Source organism: Rhinopithecus bieti, unplaced genomic scaffold, assembly GCF_001698545.2.
Source record: "Rhinopithecus bieti isolate Rb0 unplaced genomic scaffold, ASM169854v2 scaffold_10716, whole genome shotgun sequence".
NCBI classification, from domain to species: domain Eukaryota; kingdom Metazoa; phylum Chordata; class Mammalia; order Primates; family Cercopithecidae; genus Rhinopithecus; species Rhinopithecus bieti.
The window spans coordinates 571609-594368 of record NW_016806724.1 but is presented as its reverse complement, the minus strand read 5'-3'; the positions used below and the strand labels follow the sequence as shown (position 1 = coordinate 594368).

Here is a 22760-nt window from a genome sequence, read left to right as displayed (position 1 = left end):
GAGAAACTCCGCGGGCTCAGACCTGATTCTGATTCTTCTACCTGAGAACTGTGGAGTTCTTCCGTGAGCTGCATAGGTCCTTTGTAGAGGGCCTCAGTCTCAGCTAATCGGAGCCTCAGTCTCAGCTAATCGGAATTGAGAAGGACGACTTGTTCAGGGTGAAGAATGGAAAACAGTCGCCAGCAAGTGGGGAGGCGATGTCGGTGCGTGCCAGTCAGCCACAGGAGTGAGCAGGGAGGAATTGCAGCTCCGGATCGCTTTTCTTCACGGGGCCTGGGTTTGCAGCTGCAGCTGCAGACCCGGCAGAGAAATCCGCAAGAATGCAGTCGTTGAGCCCTGGGACTCCTGAATTTACTCCCATAGCCTTTATAAACTTGTACAAGTTAAAATATTTTCATTAACCCAGATCAGAAGGAGAGGCGAGAAGAGTATGTGCAAAGAGAAGAAAGAGAGTGGGAAAGAGTAGGGACAGGAATGGCGGAGAGGGGAAGCCCTAGCCCATTTGTGCGGCGCTGCCTGGTGACTCAGAGCGGAGGCTGAAGTTCACGTCCCCAATTAGGCTATGGCTCCTTCCCAGATTAAACTAAAGAGGAACGCGGCCAAATAAGTACCCCTCTTGGTGTTTGGATTTGGCCCTTGCCCACCCCTACTCTCCCTTCCATTTCTGCTTCTAGCTCACTTAATCTTTTACTAATAATAAACTTCTCTATTCGTGGCAAAGAAGTCTGGGTCCAGATTATTTGAAGACTCGGGGACCATTTGATGTGCCCTGAGATCAGGGGCAAAGAACAGACTCTTGTCTGAACAGAATCAGGGCTTACCTTATCAAGTCTGAGAAATCAAATATAGGGGTTAAACACAGCGAGTGTCAAGTGTAAAAAAAAAAAATTCAGTCTTTCGAAAGAATGAAGACCAGACTCATAGAGCTTTAACATTTATAACTTTAAAAGAAACAATTGTTTATAAATAAAATGTAAGTATCGTATAAATCAGGTAAGATGAAATAGCAAACTATACACAACTGGCCATGTGTCAATGCTATGTAAACAGGCTCCAGGCTAAAAAGCAGAGTGGAAGCCGACAGAGAATTTTTTTAAAAAACAAAACAAAACAAAACACTATTTCGGAACTGTCCAATTTTAAACTGCACCAAGAAAATAAAGAAGAGACCGGATGTGCTTTTTAAAAGTCCATCTCCTGGCCCTGCACGCCCCCTCCCACCAGTTAGTGTTGCAGGACATGGATTCCACCCTATACCATTGTCCCAGATCTGGGAGCTCAAGGATCTTTTGCCCTTCCCTCTCTCCGCAAGTCCCTGAGACTGATTCATTCTGACAATATTCTCCTTTGGCTGACTTTTATTTAACATAGAATCCGGCTGGTCTTGAGAGAGGCCTGACAGTTGATTTCAGTTTTGTTTCCTCAATGTAGCTCAATACTGGGAAGAGACATTTTATCTCCTAAAGCAACAGAAGACACACACTCTCAGGTACTTAGACCCCAACTGCCAACAGACACATTTACACTTGAGCAGGTGCACACGCTCACGCACGCATGCACACACAGACACGTGCACACGCGCGACTGGACATAGCCGAATTTTCCCGGGAGATTACATGACCTGTCCCCGCTTTCTTTGCTCTCTTGACTTGCAAAGGGCAAGGGCGTGGCGCTCTCCTTGCAAGGGCGTGCCACGCTGTTGGTAAAAGGCCTTGCTAGGACGAGGCTTTGCTGTGGACACTCTCAAGGCTGCCACTCTTCCCGTCAGTCAACTCGGAATGTCTTTCCCTCCCACGCCCAAGGGAGGTTCTACGCCCCATCTCCAGAAGCCAAGGCTGGAGTGGGCTGCAGTCTGTGACACACTGCCCCTTGGGACCTGTGTTAGCTGGTCCTGCTCAATCCAGTAGCCTGAGCCGAACTTTACGGAAGTCGGAGGCGGCGGGGAGCAGCGGTGTGGCTCTACTGCTATAATTCTCCTTAGCCAGTACCAGGACTAGGGGGCAAACGCCTTGTCCTGTCCTCAGTGCCCTACTCGCACTTGAATTATTTCTAAGGGCCACATTCTAGAAACATCGTGGATGTCGACGAGGCCCTCCTTTCCAGCCTTTCGGCTGTGTGGACACCAGTCCCCGGGTGTCCGCCCCTTCTGGGGTCTGCTGCCAAGGGTGAAGGAGAACAAAATAAAGAAATGGCAGAGGAAAAGAGGAGGGCGTGAGGCTGTATGATCCTGAGAGCACCTTGCAGGCCTGTGTAGCCCTTTCTAAATCAGTTTGAGCTGCAGGACATATACAGGGAGAACTTCTTTGCGGAATAGGCTTTGCGTCAGCAAACAGTGTTTGTCCCTGACAGTTTCTCCGGCTCCCGCTACCCTGGCTGCTGAGCCCCAGCAGGCCCGAGGGCTCCGACGAGTCCACCCCTGGGCAGCAGCGTCTACGAGTCTCTAAAGCTGTAAGGACCACTCGGAGAAGCACCGGGTCCCTCCTTTCTTGGGGTCCCGGAGAGCCTGGGATTGGGGCGGGGCACCTTAGCTGAATGCAACTTCGGGCGTCTACTCCTGCTAAGTTAGCTCCCGTCTTGTCCCACTCCCACTCCTGGCCCAAACTCCCTAGGCGGCCTCTCAGCTCTCCCCGCCGGCGCCCACCTTCGGCTAAGTTTCAGAAATGGAATTTGCGTTTCTTTTTAAGGATATAATACTGGCCTAGGGTACCCCGGAGCTTGGAGACCCACCAGGGACGAGACAGCTCTAAACCGGTCGCAAAGCCTTCATTTTGTAAATGCAAAACAGCTCCTCCCAATTGAGTTTGTTTCTCAGGCGTCTAGAGGACGCTTCCTCCGCAAGGATATTACAAAATCATTTTTGACCTCAAGGCTGCCAGGTTTGCCTGGGCGGCTTGCTCGTGCCTCTGCTCATCGCCTGCCAGGCTCCTGCCCCTGCTGTAGTGTCTGGCCTCCAGAGACCGCGTGTTCTCTTCTACAGTAAAAGGATCAATCTCAGTGGCGAATCTACCCCCAAATACTACTCTACTGAACGCTTACAGAGAAGTCAGAGATAAAAGGGCAGCCAACGGTTGCGGAGATTGAACTAAACAAGGGAGACGAGGGAGAGGAAAAAAATCCTTTGTCATATATATTATATATATATATATGTCATATATATGACAAAGGATTATATATAGAGAGATGTCATATATATGACAAAGGATTATATGTGTGTGTGTGTGTATATATATATATATATATATAGAGAGAGAGAGAGAGAGAGAGAGAGAGAGAGAGAAGAGCGAGAGACACAGACACGGAGTCTTGCTCTGTCGCCAGGCTGGAGTGCAGTGGCGCGATCTCGGCTAACTGAAACCTCTGCCTCCCGAGTTCAAGCGATTCTCCTGCCTCAGCCTCCTGAGTAGCTGGGACTACAGGTGTGCACCACCACGCCCAGCTAATTTTTGTATTTATTTATTTATTTATATATTTATTTATTTAGTAGAGACGGGGTTTCACCATGTTGGCCAAGATGGTCTCGCTCTCTTGACCTCGTGATCCGCCCGCCTCGGCCTCTCAAAGTGCTGGGAATACAGGCGTGAGCCACTGCGCCCGGCCTGCTGTGTATTTTATACTAAAGATGGAGTAATATTCATGTTTAATTTTATTCCACAAGAGATTTGCTCTATTTATACCAAACATATAAAATTGTTAATCCTAACAAAAGTCGAGTGGAAACTACAAAATAAATTGTACATATATATGTTTGGTGTCATTTAATTAAAGATCACTGATTTTATTAAATTTGTTTTAAATATATCAGTGGACTCCTTAAAAGCCTGAAGTAGCCGGGCGCGGCGGCTCAAGCCTGTAATCCCAGCACTTTGGGAGGCCGAGGCAGGCGGATCACAAGGTCAGGAGATCGAGACCATCCTGGCTAACACGGTGAAACCCCGTCTCTACTAAAAAATACAAAAAACTAGCCGGGGGGCGAGGTGGCGGGCGCCTGTAGTCCCAGCTACTCAAGAGGCTGAGGCAGGAGAATGGCATGAACCCGGGAGGCGGAGTTTGCAGTGAGCTGAGATCTGGCCAGTGCACTCCAGCTTGGGTGACAGAGTGAGACTCCGTCTCAAAAAAAAAAAAAGAGCCTGAAGTAACAATGATAAATTGTCAAAAGTAGGACAAATACAAAGTTAAATCGCAGAGAAGTTTTTCAAATGGGGAATTTTATTGCGTCTTTATACTTATTTCATTTTGTGAAGTTTTAAGGGGTTTTAAAGTTGTCCATATCGTTAAAGACATACAGAATTAAAATTCCATGACCTACGTTTTAAAATAACTACCACTCTTTGAAAGAAAAGCGGGGCTGCGGAAAGGGCGTGCTTTTTCTGACATTTATATGAGGGACTGAGAGTTAATGTAACATTTTACACTCCTAAACAATTTACATATTTCTTAACCTGGTATCCCCCAAGAAAAAAATCACGGAGTAAAATTTAAAAAAGCCTAAGCCATATCTGGTAGACTGAGTGCTACCAAAAGCAGGAACGTTTAAATGAGAAAGGAGGGGCCTGCGAATTCTTCCCAGCTTCCCCATATTCTGAGTTGTAGCAACATTAAGTGACACGGAAGTGGGACGGCAATTACGGAATCTTGAAAGATTCTTGATATTCTAACTTGTTGAACGTCTAGTTTAAAGCCGGGAGCTTCCGCCTTCCCAGGTCCTGGTGAGGAAAGCTGGAGACTACTGGGCTGGAGTCAGCTAGGGACGTCAGAGAGACAGATGGAGTTCAGCGCGCGTGGGGCTGGCACATCCAAGCCAGACGGCGGCGCTTTTCACTCCTGGCTTTTCGCTACCTTGTAAGGAAGTGGGCGCGGGCTGCGAGGAGTCGGCGCCTCCCGATTGGCCGGCCGTCTGAGTGATGGACAGGGTACCGGGCTCCGCCCCCGCCGCTTTATTGACACTAATGAGCAAGTTCTTCCCACCGCTCTCCTGCCTGGAAGTGCTGACAGATCAAGGCAACAAATTTCAATTACAATCCCTAATTTGTGTCCACAGAGTGTTTTTTACCCATGTTAGTCCTCTCTGGCGCATCAGTTGAGGCAGACCTCGGAGCAGCAGGAGGAGGTGGAAGGGGTGGGAGCAAAAGAGTGCATCAGTGAAAGAGCACGCGAGAGACCCGGGGAAGGAGACTTGGCCGGCGCGTCGCCGGTTCCTCGGATCCCAGCACAAGCGAGAAAGAGGAAACGCCAAATCTGTTTTTTGCCCGCGGTGGGGAAGGGGCAGATCTCGGGAGGCCCCGAGAGCCTATTAGTTTTTGGTAGGGGAAGAGCGAGGACGCGCGTGTGCCCGCGTGAGTGTATATGAGAGAGGGGCGGACAGGCGCGGGGCGGGGGGGATGGCCGAGAAGCGAAGGGGCTCGCCGTGCAGCATGCTAAGCCTCAAGGCGCACGCTTTCTCCGTGGAGGCGCTGATCGGCGCCGAGAAGCAGCAACAGCTTCAGAAGAAAAGGCGAAAACTGGGCGCCGAAGAGGCAGCGGGGGCAGTGGACGACGGAGGCTGCAGCCGCGGCGGCGGCGCGGGCGAAAAGGGCCCTTCTGAGGGCGACGAAGGCACTGCGCTCCAGCCGCCTGCTGGGGCGGCGTCTGGGCCGGCTCGGAGTGGCGCAGACCTGGAGCGCGGAGCCGCGGGTGAGTGGGCCCCTTTCTGCCTAACTTCTCTCCGGCGCGAACCTGAACTTCTGCGAGTCTGTGGGTGTGCGTGTGCGCCGCGTCCCTACGTGGCCAAGGCCACTCAGCCGCGAGCGCATTGGCCGTGTCAGGCGCAAAGCTAGCCGCGCAACCTGGTCACTCTCCAGACAGTTAAGATGCTGCTTCCAGCCTTGCATCCCGGGCAGCCGCCGCCCACTTGGCGACCCGCGCCTTCGGCCGCGGCTGTTTGCGGCGTCTGGCGGTGCAGCTCTGTGTGCTTCCTGCATCTGCCTCCCTTGGGGTTCCAGCCAATGGGTGCTCTTTTTTCTTTCCTAACTTTTAAAAGCACAGGGCGGGGAGGAGGGGAGCGACGGCATACCCCACCCCGAAACCGGAACGAATGCCCTAAACCGTTTGTGCAAACCAGGAAGAGGGCGGCGTATGTGGAAACTTGGTTTCCCGGAGGGTAGTTGAGCGGTTCCCTTCCCTTCTCCTCTTGATTTCTCTGCCAAGGCCGACGGCGACCGCGGGATTGCTTTTCACACGTTCTCTGCTGGGCTGGAAGCGCAGGGCGGCCGGGAGTTTGGCGAAAGCGGGGTCTGCAGAGCCTTTTAGAAGATGCCTCCCGCCCGGCCCAAAACGAGGCCCAAAACGAGGCGCCGCAGACGCCTATGGCTTAAGGAGGCCCAGTCTCTTGGGACCAGAGTCCGGGCGCTTTTGCTGCGTGCGCTTAGAGGCGCAGGTTACATCGGAGTTTGTACTGGGGACTCTGGACTCGGGAGCTCCTCTGACTCCGTGGGGCAAGCGTCCCAGACCCTGGCGGCGGCGTGAAACCTTTTCTGCTGGGGCCTTGACAGTGCGGAGGCCCAGCGGGTGGGATGGACGCTGCCCGCGCGCCTCTCCCAGGCTCGGGACTCTCGGGGACCAAGCAGGCCACACTGGAGCTCCGAATGCGCCCCTTCGACAGGCACAGTGTGGGTGTCTATCGACTGGCTTGTTCTTTAGGAGGATCCGATGGCACCGAAGCTTCCCCTTTTCTCCCGGTCATTTCCCCCTTCTCAGCCACCTGGTGGGCCAGTCTCAGCGGCTGCCTTCCCCTCTGTTTCCCTCACCGGTACCCTCTCTCTGTCCTTTGCTGTCCAGGCGGCTGTGAGGACGGCTTCCAGCAGGGAGCTTCCCCTCTGGCGTCACCGGGAGGCTCCCCGAAGGGGTCCCCGGCGCCCTCCCTGGCTCGGCCCGGGACCCCTCTGCCCTCGCCGCAGGCCCCGCGGGTGGATCTGCAGGGAGCCGAGCTCTGGAAGCGCTTTCATGAGATAGGCACTGAGATGATCATCACCAAGGCCGGCAGGTAAAGGGCAAACTGGCGTGGACTCCCCTCCCCACCCCAGACCCTGTCTTCACCCACCTCTAGTTCAGTCAGGAAGAAGGGACTGCAGCTCCGCAGGGGTTCTGGTTAGCGTTTTCGGTCAAACGGGACAAGGCCCCAGACCGTGGTTCACTTTGGAGGCTAGCTTTGGCTACCCACCACGAGTGCAGTCGGTGCACAGTCCAACTGCCCTCTGGTTGAATGCCGGGAAGAAAATTACTGTCGCCGCTGATGCCACAGCTGTCGCGGTTGATGTTCTGGGTTCAGAGTGGTTATAAATTTGAGGTCGTATTTACCCTTGTCCAGGTATTTATTTAGGCTCTAGTTGTCAGTTCTGGAACTAGGAAACAAATTCTTTTTTGTTTTACCTTTTCTCTTTTATTTTTAAACAGCAGTTTACTCCAGTAAACTATGATTTGCTTTTTCAGATTTGAAACTCCCAGGCAGATTGGTTCTTTATCAGAAGATATCCTGGCAATTTGATAACATGATCTGTCCTGCTATTTCATATTAGACTAGGAGGAAAAGTCACTGGACTCACCCACAATACATGTTTAATTATGTATAGGTGCAAGAATAATTACCCTGATTTTTTAAAAGCATCCTGTTTATAGAGTACCTGGTTATTTTATTTTATTTATTTTTTGTCCTAAATGGAATCCAACACAGCCTGAATTTGCTGAGGAATACTTACATTTTTTTAAAATAAAACTGATATCGGTTTTCAAAAGTGTGAAATTCGCCCATCCATTGGTTAGTAAAATAAATGGATTTGTTGGGCAGATCATATTAATTTAAGGTAGGTAGATGAATATTTGCATTTTAAAGTTTTCAGTTTATTTAGTGCAATGAAATCTATGAATAATAAACTTCCTTAAACGGAACTTTAAAAGCACACACAACTCTTTCAGGGAGTACACATGGTAAAACCTGGATAGCATAAAAGTATCCAAACTTATTAGAAATTACAAAAAAAACATATTTTATTGAATCCATATGCTACCTTCTACATTTTCACAGCGCTTTTATTAATGATCCAAATTCAGTCTTCACCAACACAAAGCAATAGTTGTCTTATAAAGGATGTAGTTAAAGACCTTTACTCTTTATCTTACAGGTGCACTGAAATAACACTAAAACAGCCAGCGTATTAAATTGTTCTCATACCTAGTTAGGAGTAATAGACTTTATTTTTTTCTGGAAGTAGTCTTTCATGGTTGTTATAGAAAAAAGATTGGTAAATAACTACTAAAATTTCTGTTAAAAGGTTAAATTAACAAAAAGTAGATTTCCTTGGAAGGGACTTAAACATAAATCATTAGATGATTTTTGAAAAATCAAACTGCTATATTTGTTTTTTATATACATTAATTTACTGTTGTATTCTTTGCTGCTGTGCCTTTTTAAACCGGTGGGTGCATTTACGCTAGCATCTCCTTTGATACACGTCTTTGGGAAGCCAGGATAAATGCAAATTTTCATCTGTTTTAATTAGCAAAGTTTTGAGTAAGTGTGGTTAAGTAAGAAAACATTTTCATGGTATGGCGGGGGAAGAAATGATTTGGTAAATATACATTGTGTTTAGTTTCTGCTTTCAATAAAGAAGTTTTACTATACCTTTCAAATTTAAAGCAACTTTTGCACTTCACCTTTACCATGCTGCAGACAGGAAGTCCTGTCTCAATAAAGAACATATTGTTTGGTTATAGCATGGCACATTGGCTCCTTGTGGTTTTTTATAACCCTTTAAAAATTTCACATTATAATGTATTTTATCACTTTCAGAGATCCACATTTTGTATTTCTACCATTTGTTACATTTTATTAGTCGTATTACTAAAGTAAATATGCTTATCGATTTTGTTTAAAAACTAAGATGCTTTCTTTTGCGCCATTACTCCTTCAGTGTAAGATTCTTTTACTTTTAGCTATACTGACATTTCAGTAAACACAGAACACACGTACACAGGGCGTAACAAATTACATTTAAAAATATCAGTTTTGATATGTTCTATGTCCCCACTCCTTGAATTACACTGGCAAAGTGAATACTATAAATTTATCCATATTAAAAATAGAGATCCAAGAGGTTTCTTTGCTTGTTCAGTCACCATCCTTAGTCACAAACAGAAACCCCAAACCCTCTTTCTCTTCGCCTTTTTAAATAGGCGCATGTTTCCAGCAATGAGAGTGAAGATCTCTGGATTAGATCCTCACCAGCAATATTACATTGCCATGGATATTGTACCAGTGGACAACAAAAGATACAGGTACAGTGATTAGATACTGAATGATTTAAAAAAAAAAAAAACTAGGATTTTGCAGGCTAGTGCCTGTTTGATCTGTGAGGACTGTGATCTTTGTTTCCAGAAGTCTGTAGAATTTCCAGATCCATACTTTAACGCCCATGGGTGCCAGCGGCCCAGATGGTGCCTTTTCTTGCAGCAAATGTGGAAACTTAATTTTTGTTTTGTTTTTAGTAGACACAGAAATGTTTTCAAATATTGAGTACTTTTAAAAGGGGATAATTCGGTGTTGCTAAACTAAATGTGTCTTTTATATTGACTTACATTTCAATTCGAATTTTGAGAGGAAATGTTATGTAATGTTTATAGATATAAATTATATTAAATGGAAAGTCATAATTTCTTCATGATCTTTTTGTCATGTAAATTTCCTTTATCTTGTTACATACAAAACCATCAATGTTTGTAGACTGCTTTTAATTTCAGAAAATTATTTAAGGTTTTCTACAAGTAAGAAAAACAAAAATCGTATAATTTATGTGATATTAAGACATCACTAAACTAGTAATAAATTTTTTCCTTTCTGTTGTTTTTTTGGTTTGTGTTATAGTAACTTTTAAAAACTTTTAATATTTGGATTTTGAAAGAGAACATATTTATGTAAAGATCAAGTAAAGTTTGAAAATATACATGTTCTTCAGTTTTAAACCAGTCGTTACTCTTTTTTTTTTTTTTCTGCAAGAAAACAAATCAGCAATTTTCAGTGACAATGCTTTATATTTTTCTGAAGCATTTAAAACATTAACATTTAAATAAGGAAATTTTGTGTGTTTGGAAGATTAGAAGATACTGTTTTAAATTTTGCTTGTCTTCGTTTCTCGCTTTTTGTTGTTGTTGTATGGGACAGAGCTTTTAATACGTTTTGAAACAAAATCAGATTTGCTTTTTATCACTTCAGCAATTTAAGGAACTGCTTTTTTGAAATAGCCTACTGGTATCAAAAGTACACAGATTTTAATTAGTCCATGGACACATGGAATACTACAAAAAGGGGTAATAAAAAAGACAGTCTTATTATTTGTTTTGTGTATAAGTTATATTATTTTAATCAAATAAATCATTAGGGAGTTTTGCTAAAATGATCTACCACATGACAGAAGCTAGAAAACATTAAAGTTCATTCTTTAAATATACTTGATTTAAAACCCATATTCTAAAATGGGGTTTTGTGCTGAGGAAGATAATATAATTCTTAATAAGCTTAATAATTATTCTTTCTCTTCTAAGTTTGTCTCCTATTTATTTTCCCAATGTCTTCCCTACATTTCGGTTGGTTTATTTTACTTAATTGATTCAAATTTACTATCATAGAAATAAAGACATTTCAGAAATTAGTATTATGATGCCAGGTTTTAAAAGATCAAATTGTAAAACATAATTTGTTTTCACTTATATTGCTTCCCAAGAAGAAATTTATTTGTACTATTTGTATTTAGAATGTTTTACAAAGAATGTGTAACTTGTAGCTTTTATTCTGTCAGTGGGTGTGGAGTTTTGACTATTCTAATTGCATACTTTTTCAAGGTTTTGCTAGAGCATATTACTCTATTTGTTTTGGCAGTAACTCAATTCATTTCCACAGTGTAATTTTTCTTGAATTTCTAAGATTTTCATTTCATTTATCAATGTTTTCAGCAATATTAGGAAAAAATTTGGCTCATTTTCTAATGTTAGAGTGGTATTTGGTCAAGTTAAAAATTATTGTCACTTGTTAGAATATAAACTTAATATTCACAAAAGCCCACAATTAGGAACTTATTGAGATTACATCATACCAATTAAAAGAAAAAGGTTTCTCTGTCTCTTTCTTCCTTTCTTTCTTTCTTTTTTTTGATGGAGTCTTGCTCTGTTGCCCAGGCTGGAGTGCAATGGCGTGATCTTGGCTTACTGCAACCTCTGCTTCCCAGGTTCAAGCCATTCTCCTGCCTCAGCCTCCCCAATAGCTGGGATCACAGGCGCCTGCTACCATGCCTGGCTAATATTTTGTATATATAGTAGAGACGGGGTTTCACTATGTTGACCAGTCTGGTCTCGAACTCCTGAACTCATGGTCCGCCTACCGCAGTCTCCCAAAGTGCTGGGATTACAGGCATGAGCCATAGTCCCTGGCCTAAAGGAAGATTTCTAAAAGAGTATCCCTAATTTTATGATTACATATTTTTTTCCCAAGAAAAGAAATGAAAGACTAGAAGGTGTATTGAGCCCAAAATGAAATATGTGACAAATAATTGAAACAAAGGGCCTCATCAGAGACGTTCTGAAATATTTTATACTCTCATAAAAAGAAACGTGTATATAACACAGGTAGACTTTTCTGAGACTATTTGCAAATTACGGCTTTAAATTGTATGCTAATCTTAACATAAATGGAAGGAAAATATCTAAGTATAGAATTTTATAATTTTTTCTTCATTGTTATACTAGTTTCTAGTTTTTTAATTAGCTTATTTTAAATTATTAAATGGTAATCTTAATATAGTTAAATATTAATATTTCTTGAGGCATTGTTATTTAAGTGTATTATTCTTACTGAGTCAATATATTTGTCATGTAAAGAAATAGAATAGGATGTTTTATTTTCTAATTAGAAAAGTAATATTAGATATACCATTATTTTCAAAGTTTGATTTATTTTTTGATTAGTAATATTTGAAAATGATTTGAAAGAATTTTTTTAAAAGGCTCAGGAAAGAAATTTAGGAGATGAATAAGGGCCTACATTTTATAATACAGAATGTTCCAATTAAACCAAATACTTTGTCCTCAATATATACCTCAATATATAGTGTCATAGTATTGGAAAAAATACCAAATGATAACAGATAAAACATTTTTTCCTATTAAAATAAAAGTTTCTAGAACTTCTGACTATTTCCTCTTGCCTTTCTACTGTCTGTTCTATAAGCCTGAACATAGTCTAACATGGGAAGCGATCTTGAAGGAAGTGGGACACTTTAAAACGTAACTCTCAAGTATTTTTGAGATTTACTTAAAGGTGAGCTTGACAAGCTGTTTGTTTTTTCATGTCGATGGAATATTCAGAAGAAAAATGGAAAATATCAGAGTTGGAATGTCAAGGGTGAGTAAGTGTCATTCATAAGAATGAAGACACTTGCATTTATGGTGGTGATAGTGTGCATATTTTTCACGAAGCCCTTAACACGCCCCTTAGTCTGAATTGTCAGCAGGCCACTGCTGCCTTAGAAAGGTTTTGAAAAGCACTTGAAATCTCATTTTTAGTGTAAAGAGGAAATTGATTTATTTTAAACCTGAAACAAAATAGGCACACATTTTGTCTGATTCTACTGAGTTGGACATTCCAAGGTACAAATAATATACTGAACGCCTGGTCATTGCCTTCTAGGTATGTTTACCACAGCTCAAAGTGGATGGTGGCAGGTAATGCTGATTCCCCTGTGCCACCCCGGGTATACATTCATCCAGACTCGCCTGCCTCGGGGGAGACTTGGATGCGACAAGTGATCAGCTTCGACAAGCTGAAGCTCACCAACAATGAACTGGATGACCAAGGCCATGTGAGTAGATGGCCTCTCTATTGCATCTATAGATGGCACAGCCACATCTACACTGTGCCTGACTGAAGGAAATGGATGCTTCTAAGATCATAATGTTCATTGCCTGATTGATTAGTATGTACATAATCTGTGCAAAATCAAGTTTATATTTGTATAGACTGTGCCTGTTGCCTGAGTTATCCTATGGGGCATTTAATAGGTTAAAACTAGATACTGAATTTTTATTGCAATGAAAGTACTGGAAGCAGAGATGTTCTTAGGCAAAATATTTGTGTGAAATCTCATGAGGTGTTAATTATTATACTGTGAATATGAACACTTTGGAGTTGGGTTAATAAGGATAATGATTTATTGTGTCCTGCCTACATCTAGCTCTTTGTCAGCGGAGACTCATTGCTTCTCAGTAATTGCCTAAGCTTATGCTGTTTGTATGTTCCATCTGCAAGTTTCCAGTTGTTTTGTAATGACATCTAATGTGTCAAAATGTTGCAACAGTCATTCTTTTTATTCTTAAAACTGCTGAAACATGATACATAAATCAAAGTTCAGCCATTCCAACAATGCAGTCATTTTTAACACCTTAGTAATTTTATGCAGTATTCTTCCAGGCAAGATTTCTACATTATTATGTTAAAAAATATGTAACTGGATACTTGCTGATTTCTCTTCAAAGCCAGCATTTTTAAAATTAGGTTTATGTTATTTAAGAGAGTTTTGATTAAGGCAGGATTAAAATGCCTTTCGAAGAACATGTCATACATAAAAGAAATACCAACTTGTTTATTTCTTAAAGGAGTGATATAAAGATAGCATATTTATGAGAATATCTTTTAAAACAAAATGCAGGTTGTCATAAACTAGTAATATAGCGATGACAGGATATGGTTTGCAAGTTGCCAAACAGTATCTTAAGAAATTGACCTTAATGAAAACATTCCAGTATAAATTTCACTGTGATACAAATGTAGTAGGTGGATTTTTAAGATGTAACTAGTAAGATCTCACACTGCCAGTGTTTTTATTTCTTGATTGTTGCCTTTTATGACTTGAAACAGAAATAAAAAAGTAACATAGTAGATTTCTTTTCTGCACCCAACTTCATGTCCTATATTTTAGTGCATTACTTCTTCACTCTCCTTGTTTTATTCCTTATTTTACAGTTTAACACAGTTGTAACAATTATTTTTCACAGGAATTCAGTGAAATAACACTGGTTTCTTCTGTGTCACTGAGGCAGCTGACTGAAATATGCTCAGCACATTCACTGAAGGACATTTTTTGGAATAGAACATTTTAGGCTTAATGTCTTTAGCATCACTTGTTATCAAAACCTTAAGTACACTACCTTTTCTCGTGAGTTCTACAGTTTAAAGAACATATGCTCTAAAGAGATAAGTGGTGATAAAAACTATATGCCATCATGTATAAGTTATAAGCTTCTTAATAATTTAAATCAATATAGTCATTTTACAGTTCTAATTCTTTCAGTTCAAATTACTGGTTTTCTATTTAATATCTAATGTACCAAATATTAGATGTAGATCTAGTAATTTATCAACCTGTGTGATACTAACTTTATGATTTCAGTAGACTTTATTTAAAACAGCATTCTTCAGAAAATAGGATGTGTATGTGTGTGTGGAGAGAGAGAGAGAGAAAAAAAAGAGAGAAAAACAGAGACAGAGAGAGCAATTTATTTAAAGGAACTTACCAGGAAAATTTGGGTCCTGACAAGTCCGAAATCTGCACAGCCAACTGGAGACCTAGGGAAGAAATGATTTTGCAGCTTGAGTGTGAAGGTAGTTTTGTAATAGAATTGCCCCTTTCTCTGGGGATCTCAGTCTGTTTTCTCATACAGTCTTCAACTGATTGAATGAAGCCTACCCACGTTATGAAGGGTAGTCCACTTTTCTCAAAGTCTGCTGATTTAAATGTTGATCTCATCTAAAAAATACCTTGGCAGCAACACCTAGACTGGTGTTTGACCAAAATCTGGGTACTGCGGCATAGCCAATTTGACACATAAGATTAACTGTCACACAGCATTTGTTTAAAACACAAAATAATAGATTACAAATTGAAATTCAGTTACTTAAACTGAAATAATTATAATATTTTACTATTAGGGAAATAAAAAACATAGCAGAAAATAGGCAAAACATAGAGATGCATATTGTCTAACTGCTGAAATTTTTCCTTTAAAGTTGTAGCAGAATGTACTAGTTGAGTAAATAGAGGTACATTAACATGTGGGGAGCAGGGAGAGAGATGTATCTGTGCAACTTGGAAGCAAGTGAATTGCCTTTGGTAATGGTAAAAATGTACATACGTATTGCTTGATACTAGAGGAGAAGTAGGAGGGAAAGTGCTCTTTTCCATTATTCATTTAGAAAACATACTTCTGAAGATGTTATCCAATGTGGTAAAAGATACAAAGCTGGGCACGGTGGCTTGGCCTGGGCATGGTGGCTCATGCATGTAATCCCAGCACTTTGGGAGGCCGAGGCAGGCGGATCACCTGAGGTCAGGAGTTTGAGACCAGGCTGGCCAACATGATGAAACCCCATCTCAACTAAAAATACAAAAATTAACCAGGCATGTTGGTGTTTGCCTGTAGTTCCAGCTACTCAGGAGGCTGAGGCAGGAGAATCACTTGAACCCAGGAGGCAGAGGTTGTAGTGAGTTGAGATCATGCCACTACACTCCAACCTGGGTGACAGAGTGAGACTCTGCTTCAAAAAATAAAAAATAAGATAAAGCCATGATCTCTGCTTTCTGTGAGTTTCTAGCCTAGGTGGGGAGAGAAGAAGCCATGCACACAGATTATCATCCTGCCAGCTCAGAGAAGTACAGATGCCAGTGTCACCGTATTCCAGCCAGAAAAGATGAGAAAGGCTTTGTGAAGAAAGAATCTGTTTATTTACTCAGCCTGATGACCCTAAATGAGGCTAGATTAAATATTAGGAATTTGTTTCTAATTCTGTTGTTGATTGTGTTCAGGGTATAAGAAGACAGTAGTATTGTTATGGTAGGACTTTCTAATTCAAACGTCCCTTTGCTGATGCACTGACATCTTGGGAACTTACCGCTCTACCCTTAAACATAGTTGAGGTTCATCCCCTCTGCCCCTGCCCACCCTCAGCCCTCAATTCCAAAAGAAGTAATGCTGATCTCTAATTAGTAAAGCTATAGACTCAAATCAGAGGTGATTTTCTAACTTGCTTTCTAAATTTCTTTTTTTTTTTTCCTTCTCAGTTCCAGTGTTACTCTGCCAAATCTGTGCAAGTGTGCAGCATAGTGACTTGAGAACTCCTTGGAGACCTGGGACTTTATTAATTTAACACAAAATGATGGCAGGAATCAAATCTTTGCAGTGCTTTGACTGGATGTAGGAGCACATGAGACATGAGATGATGTGACATTGAGGTTTTCCCCAAAGTGACTTTTCAGTTGTTCAAATATCATGAATTATTTGGAGAGGAATAATGGTGAAACTCAAGAGTGGAAATGTTCTACCACTCCACAGTTAATCTTTGAATGTTTTGAAGACCTTAATGTCTGCCTGATCATTGGTGAATCCATAGCCAGCTTTATGCTGGCTTTTATACAAATCAAGACTGTTCCTTGAGCTACCTATGTGCAGAGGGGTTAGTATGCTTGAGTAGAGTAATTCCTTCCCATCATGTACATGTTTCCCAATTCCTCTGGAATTTTCCATCTGAAGGAAAACATTTAGATCAGCATTTTTATTAAAAATTAGAAGACATTTAACAGGTAGTGGTGTACCTTAAGCCTCAAGGATTTGTACCCACGGTGCTGTGGTGCTTTGGAAGGAAGCTTGGCCAGACAGCCACAGTGGGGCCTGTGGGAGGACCTGTACCCACAGCTGCTGAGGACTCAGTGATACTGATGCCTTCACTCTTTCTCGCTTCTCCTTGAGAATCAGGTGTGGAAGCAGCATGTTATGGGGAGATTGCGGAGGTCTCCCTGGTGGAAGGACTTTGCAATTGCTTAGAAGTATGACACATTTGTGTTTGTGGGCAAGTCACTTTCACTCTCTGAGGCTTGATTTTCTAATGGGTTGTATATATTGGAATCAGAGAACTTAGGGTGAACCAAATGAACTGATGAACTCAAAAGTACTTATCTGTAAAGAGTCCACTATATACAGCATCATGCATAAAACAAAAAGAAGCCTACCTTGCTACGGAGTTTGTGATCCATTGTTATAGCCTTGACTCCTACCATTTAAAGTGAGTCAGTACATGGTGTTACCAAAAAATGTAGGGAACAACGTTTTTGTTATGTGTTTCTCATTGGTCCTTTGATTGACTTATTACATCATGTGAATTTAGGTCATCTGGAAAAATTCCAGTCACCAGGGAGTGTTTTCTTATTGAGCTATCCTGTAAGACTAGACACAGTTGCCTGTCTGTGAGATCTCAGGCTCTTTCGACTCATCGGATGAGAAATATACAATATTATGCTTTTTTTTGACACAAATCTAGGTGTCCTTAGAGTAGAAAAATGTGTATTAGCCTGTACTGTGAATGCAGTTTGTATTTATGGACTTGTGTGACTGTAATACTAGCTAAACCCAAGAGAAAACAATCCTTCTGAACAGATCAGAGAGCATTGAACATTGCACATCACATAAAGTTATTTGTGTTTTGGAGATGGGCATCATATCATTGTGGTCTTCTTGTTTATAAGACCAGTGGTTCTCCTGGTTCTATTTGCTCTATTAAATAAGCAAAATTTTATGGAGCATTCATGATTATAAGTTTGATAGTTAATAATCAAATAGTTCGTCCCCTGTGCCCCTGCTCACCCCAGAGCCCCCAGTTCCAAAAGAAGTTAACACTGATCTCTAATTAGTAAAGCTGTAGACTCAAATGAGAGGTGATTTTCTAGCTTGCTTTCTAAATTGCTTTTGTTTCTCTTCTCAATTCCTACTTTTACTCTGCCAAATCTGTGCAACTGTGTAGCATAGTGACTTGAGACTCCATATAGACCTGGGACTTTTATTCATTTAGCACAAAATGATTGCAGGAATCAAATGCTTGCAGTGCTTTGACTGGACCTAGGACCACATGAGACATTAAAAAGCATCTAATGCTATCGTACAAAGAAGAACTGAGGCTTGTTTCTCCGTATCTAAAAAATTCCAGGGATACACAAAATTCTTGTAGATAATACTGAATGCATATTACTTTTTCTTGAGCAATCTTTAGATTACTATTGATAGTTGCTCCTTAACATGCAGGCAAGACATACATCAGCCATTTATGTATCCTACTCCAATATATCCCACTTGAAGTCTTTTTTGAAATATGGTAAGGATATTTTGAAAAGTAACTTTAAAATATTTATAACTATATGGAGAAATCTGCTAGAGAGAACAGTCCTCATAAAACAAGAACCTGCTTTTCATTGACTAGTAAAAAGAAACCTAAATGAATCTTTGTTTCTTTAATTACAACTCAGTCCAACCTTCTGAAATTGGCTATGCATTTATTTTTGTTTGTTTAATGTAAAGTAACTTTTCTCCAGTTTTTCTTCTACTTAGAAATTTGTTTCTAAAAGATATGCTAATTCTCCCTGGGAGTTTATAAATGTCATTGTTCTGTCCCTTGTTGTTTGCTTACCAGTGGCATTTTGTTTCTTAGCTTGGAAAAGAGGAGGAATTCTCCCTTAAACTCCCCTGCTCCCCAAAATATCAAGTGAATATCACTTTCTAATGAGACAAATTAATTAAGAAATAAAGAGGGAGGGGGAAAGCAGAGTTAACATTAATGGTTGCTATGACATGATTGGTCATTTGCTGTTTTATAGTTATATTAAAAGAGTATGTTAAAAGGTACGTTAACTGATGAGACACCAGATGGGGCTTAATTAACTGCTTCTATAGGCTGAGACCCTTTTTTGAGTTTCCTTTGCTGGGCCTGGCCCTGTGATGATGCCTGCCCACAAAATATGAATTCATAATGAATGCACGTGAATGTGGTGGTGAGAGGACAAGCCAAGGGCCAGGGGACCCAGCTTCCAGGTTCAGCCTTTAGGATTCAGAAGTCTCTTGCTTATGCAGACCTTCGTTTTCTATCTATAAATTGGAGTATTAATGTCAGTTTTTTTAGACTTAAATATATCTAAGGTAATGTCACATAGAACCCTGCATATCAAACAGGGAAGGGAGGCACCTCTAATTGGAGGGCGGTAAACAGACCTCAGAATCCATCTTGCCTACTCTTTTTTCCTAATATAGTTATGAAAAGTAATATCTACTGGGTTCACATGTCTGCAAGATACTTTTCAGCCCTGCTGAGATATTGTGCTTCCAAGAACATAAATTTAGATTTAGATTATACCTTTTTTTTTTTTTTTTTTTGAGATGGAATCTCACTCTGTCTTCAGACTGGAGTGCAGTGGTGCTATCTCGGCTCACTGCAACCTCTGCCTCCCGGGTTCAAGCAATCCTCCTGCCTCAGCTTCCCAAGTAGCTGGGACTACATGCACGTGCCACCATGCCTAGCTACTTTTTTGTAGTTTTAATAGAGACAAGAGTTGCACCATGTTGGCCAGGATGGTCTCGATTTCTTGACCTCATGATCCACCTACCTCAGCCTCCCAAAGTGCTGGGATTACAGACGTGAGTCACCATGCCTGGCCGATTATACCTTTTTAAATGAGGATTAGTGAACATATTACTCAGGTAATATACAAAAGAAATGAGAATAAAAATATTCTATATTCACTAAAATCTGTTTAGAGTGTGCTGATCACTAGAACCATTATAATTAAATGTTGCTTCTGTGTTTTTACACACATCAAGATATACATTTTATTTTCTACTTTATTTTGTACTTTTATTTATTAAAAGAATTTCTTGTTGCAACCCTTTATGTTGATTTCATAAGTCACTAATAGGTCATTAAAATTCTTCCCTTTACATAGAGCAAAGAGAAATTTCCAGAATTTCTGGAATTCTGGAAAGAGAATTTTCCTGAGATTGCAGATTTGCATGTGTCTCCAGGTGATGGTGAGGGTTGTTTTCACTGCTGTCCTTTCCTCACACTCATGCTTCCTCCTTTAGTGTGTCTGGTCGGCATGATCATGTGCTATCTAGGCATTTCTTTCACGGACAGAAGGAAAACTGCAGGGTTAAAAAAAAAAATCTTGGCCACAGTGCTGGTTGCTGCCAGAAAGTAAAGAATCTTCTTGTGGCGGCAAACACACTTTCCAGATATAGGACAATCTGTGTTTGGGCTGACCAAATATTCTGAATGTGTCTTATTAAACTGCCCACATCCTAAACACAAGGCAGGCCAACCGCTGCATTTCCCTAAGAATTTTCTGTGAACCTTTGTTCTATAAATTCATAATGGCTCAGAAATTGAATTCAAATCTTATAGCTCAGTAAAGATACAGGTTTCTTAAGGAAACTCCTTAATGAATACCTGAATATGGAATCCCAGCAGCAAACAGAAAATCCCATTGGATGAAGCTGTTTCTTCATCCTACCCCATCAGCCTTGAAAGCATAGAACACATAAAGAAGAAAAAATTCACTCACAATTCCATCATCTAGAGCAATCACTGTTTATATCTTTCTATGGGTCATTTTACTCTATTTTATGTAGTTGTAAAAGCTTATAAACTATTTAGATCATTTTTTAAATTTAAGATTTTAAAAGTATTATTTCATTACATGGTAAAACAAAATAATGCTGTATTTCATTGTGTGGATTTCATTCACCTAAGTAATTTACTCATGTTGGAAATGTAAATGGTTTATAATTTTTCTACTGTTATAAATAATGTGATGCCCATCTTTGTACATGAGAAGCTTTTCTGAATTTGTAATATTTTCTTAGGATAAATTCTCAGATGTGGAATCATTGGGTAGAAGGTAGTTAAACCATATTATCAGATTTCCCCAGCAGCATCTGAGAGGGCCAGCTTTTCTGTTCTCTGCAATCTGAGTAATGGAAGCCTCATTGTGATAGAGGCGCAGACACTGGGTGCTCCCAGCAAACTAGAAACTTTGTGAGCCACACAAAAAACAGATGCTGGAGTGTCCTTAAAATTCCCTTTGCCCTCGAATAGACATATGTAGTCACGAATTGGGGAAACATTTCCTCTGAAAAAAAAGGCTTGTCTGTGAATACTTATCTTTTAGGGGATGGGTGTGGTGCAACTTAAATGATGATTTCAGTCTCATTTGTAGTTTTATTGGTTTGGACTCTGTGCTCCATTGAGCTCATTATAAATAAAATGCTCTTTAATTTATTCCTGTGTTTTTAGCAACAGAAAATTTGATGTTAAGTTCACATGGTTGTACACAGGGTTTCACTAAAATAGTGCCTTTTATTTTGTATTTTTATGTACATTTTACAAATAACTTCTTAGCCTTCCTTCTCCAGTTCTGATATATCTTATTAAATTGACACCTCTGCATCCTTCCTTCTCCAGTTCTGATATATCTTATTAAATTGACACCTTTCCAATCAGAATTGATTGTACACATTAAATATTTTGTCATGGTGTTGAGATTGGGCAGAGGCTCCTGATAAATTTGGCTTTTCCTTCTTTAATACAGATTATTCTTCATTCTATGCACAAATACCAACCACGAGTGCACGTCATCCGTAAAGACTGTGGAGACGATCTTTCTCCCATCAAGCCTATTCCATCCGGGGAGGGAGTAAAGGCATTCTCCTTTCCAGAAACTGTCTTCACAACCGTCACTGCCTATCAGAATCAGCAGGTATTGTTCTCAGAATTGGTATCTTTGTAGACTTTTCATTTCGGGTGAAGAGAGAAAGTTAGGTATCCTTCTCACTCTAAATGTTATGAATTAGCATAAAGCATTTGCCATATATGACATTCAAAGTGTATATATGTGAATAACAGTTCTTTATCCATGATTTTCCATGTAAGGCTGCTCTAAGGTTGACTTCCTTAGACAAACCATGTCTCATGACCGACAGTGTAGGTTTACTTTCCGTTTTGAGCTATTGAATTATGATATCATAATTAAAATTAGAATGTATTTTTATTGCCTAAAAAATAGACATGTAAAATATTAAAAATGAATTGTATCATAGAGCATGCAACTTGATAGCTCACTTTATTTTAAACTATATTCTAAAATATTTCAGAAACATCCTGTATAGTCTTTTTGGTACATATACAAAGGGGTATTTCTTTCAAGATATGCTTTAATTGTGATAGAAAATGATAAACATGCTTATAGTCTGAGAGATCAGCAATGGTGGAATAATCATTTCATAAAGTTAGAAATAGTTTGAGAAGTGAAATATTTCCTTTCTATATGTGTAAACGTATATATTTCTCTAAGGCTATGTTTATATGGGTCAGTTAGGTGGAGAATTGAATCAGAAGCAATATGTAATCCATGCTGGAATTCCAGCTGGTTTTCATAAGAAATATCCATGTAATATAAGCCATTGTGGCCTGTGGTAGATTTCTTTTTTTTCTTTTATTTCAGTGGTCAGCAGAATTGTTTTAGGTCTCCATTTCTCTTTACATTTATATACATTTCAATTACAAATTTAAGGCTTTTAAATCTCTCTGTTGTGGTTTCTGTTGTTATAAAGCTTCTTAGAAGATTTAGATCCTATCCCATGTGTTCTTTGGGCTGAGAGGCTCAATAGCTCTTATCCGTATGGAGACATCAGTCTCAAAACCGAAGCTGTCCTGTCCTCTCACACTCATTTTGCCACTCTTTTATAAGCTTTTAGGAAGGAGCATGAAATGTTATTTTTTAAAGGCCCATAGATAATATATTTAATAATATATTAAAATATATGTAATGCATATTTATTAATATATTAATATATCTACTAGATTATCAGATATA

General features: G+C 40.5%; 1 protein-coding gene across 1 annotated transcript in view; it reads left to right on the top strand.

The window, feature by feature from the left end:
* The first annotated feature begins 4991 nt into the window (after positions 1 to 4991).
* The window catches only part of TBX18 (T-box transcription factor 18), a 30041-nt gene continuing 12272 nt past the window's right edge, over positions 4992 to 22760 (top strand). Inside the window, exons 1-5 of the mRNA XM_017877509.1 lie at positions 4992 to 5670; positions 6814 to 7018; positions 9205 to 9306; positions 12707 to 12878; positions 21477 to 21644. Of these exons, the coding sequence (XP_017732998.1) occupies positions 5379 to 5670; positions 6814 to 7018; positions 9205 to 9306; positions 12707 to 12878; positions 21477 to 21644 (939 nt within the window). The 5' untranslated portion in view covers positions 4992 to 5378. The remainder of the gene's footprint in view (positions 5671 to 6813; positions 7019 to 9204; positions 9307 to 12706; positions 12879 to 21476; positions 21645 to 22760) is intronic.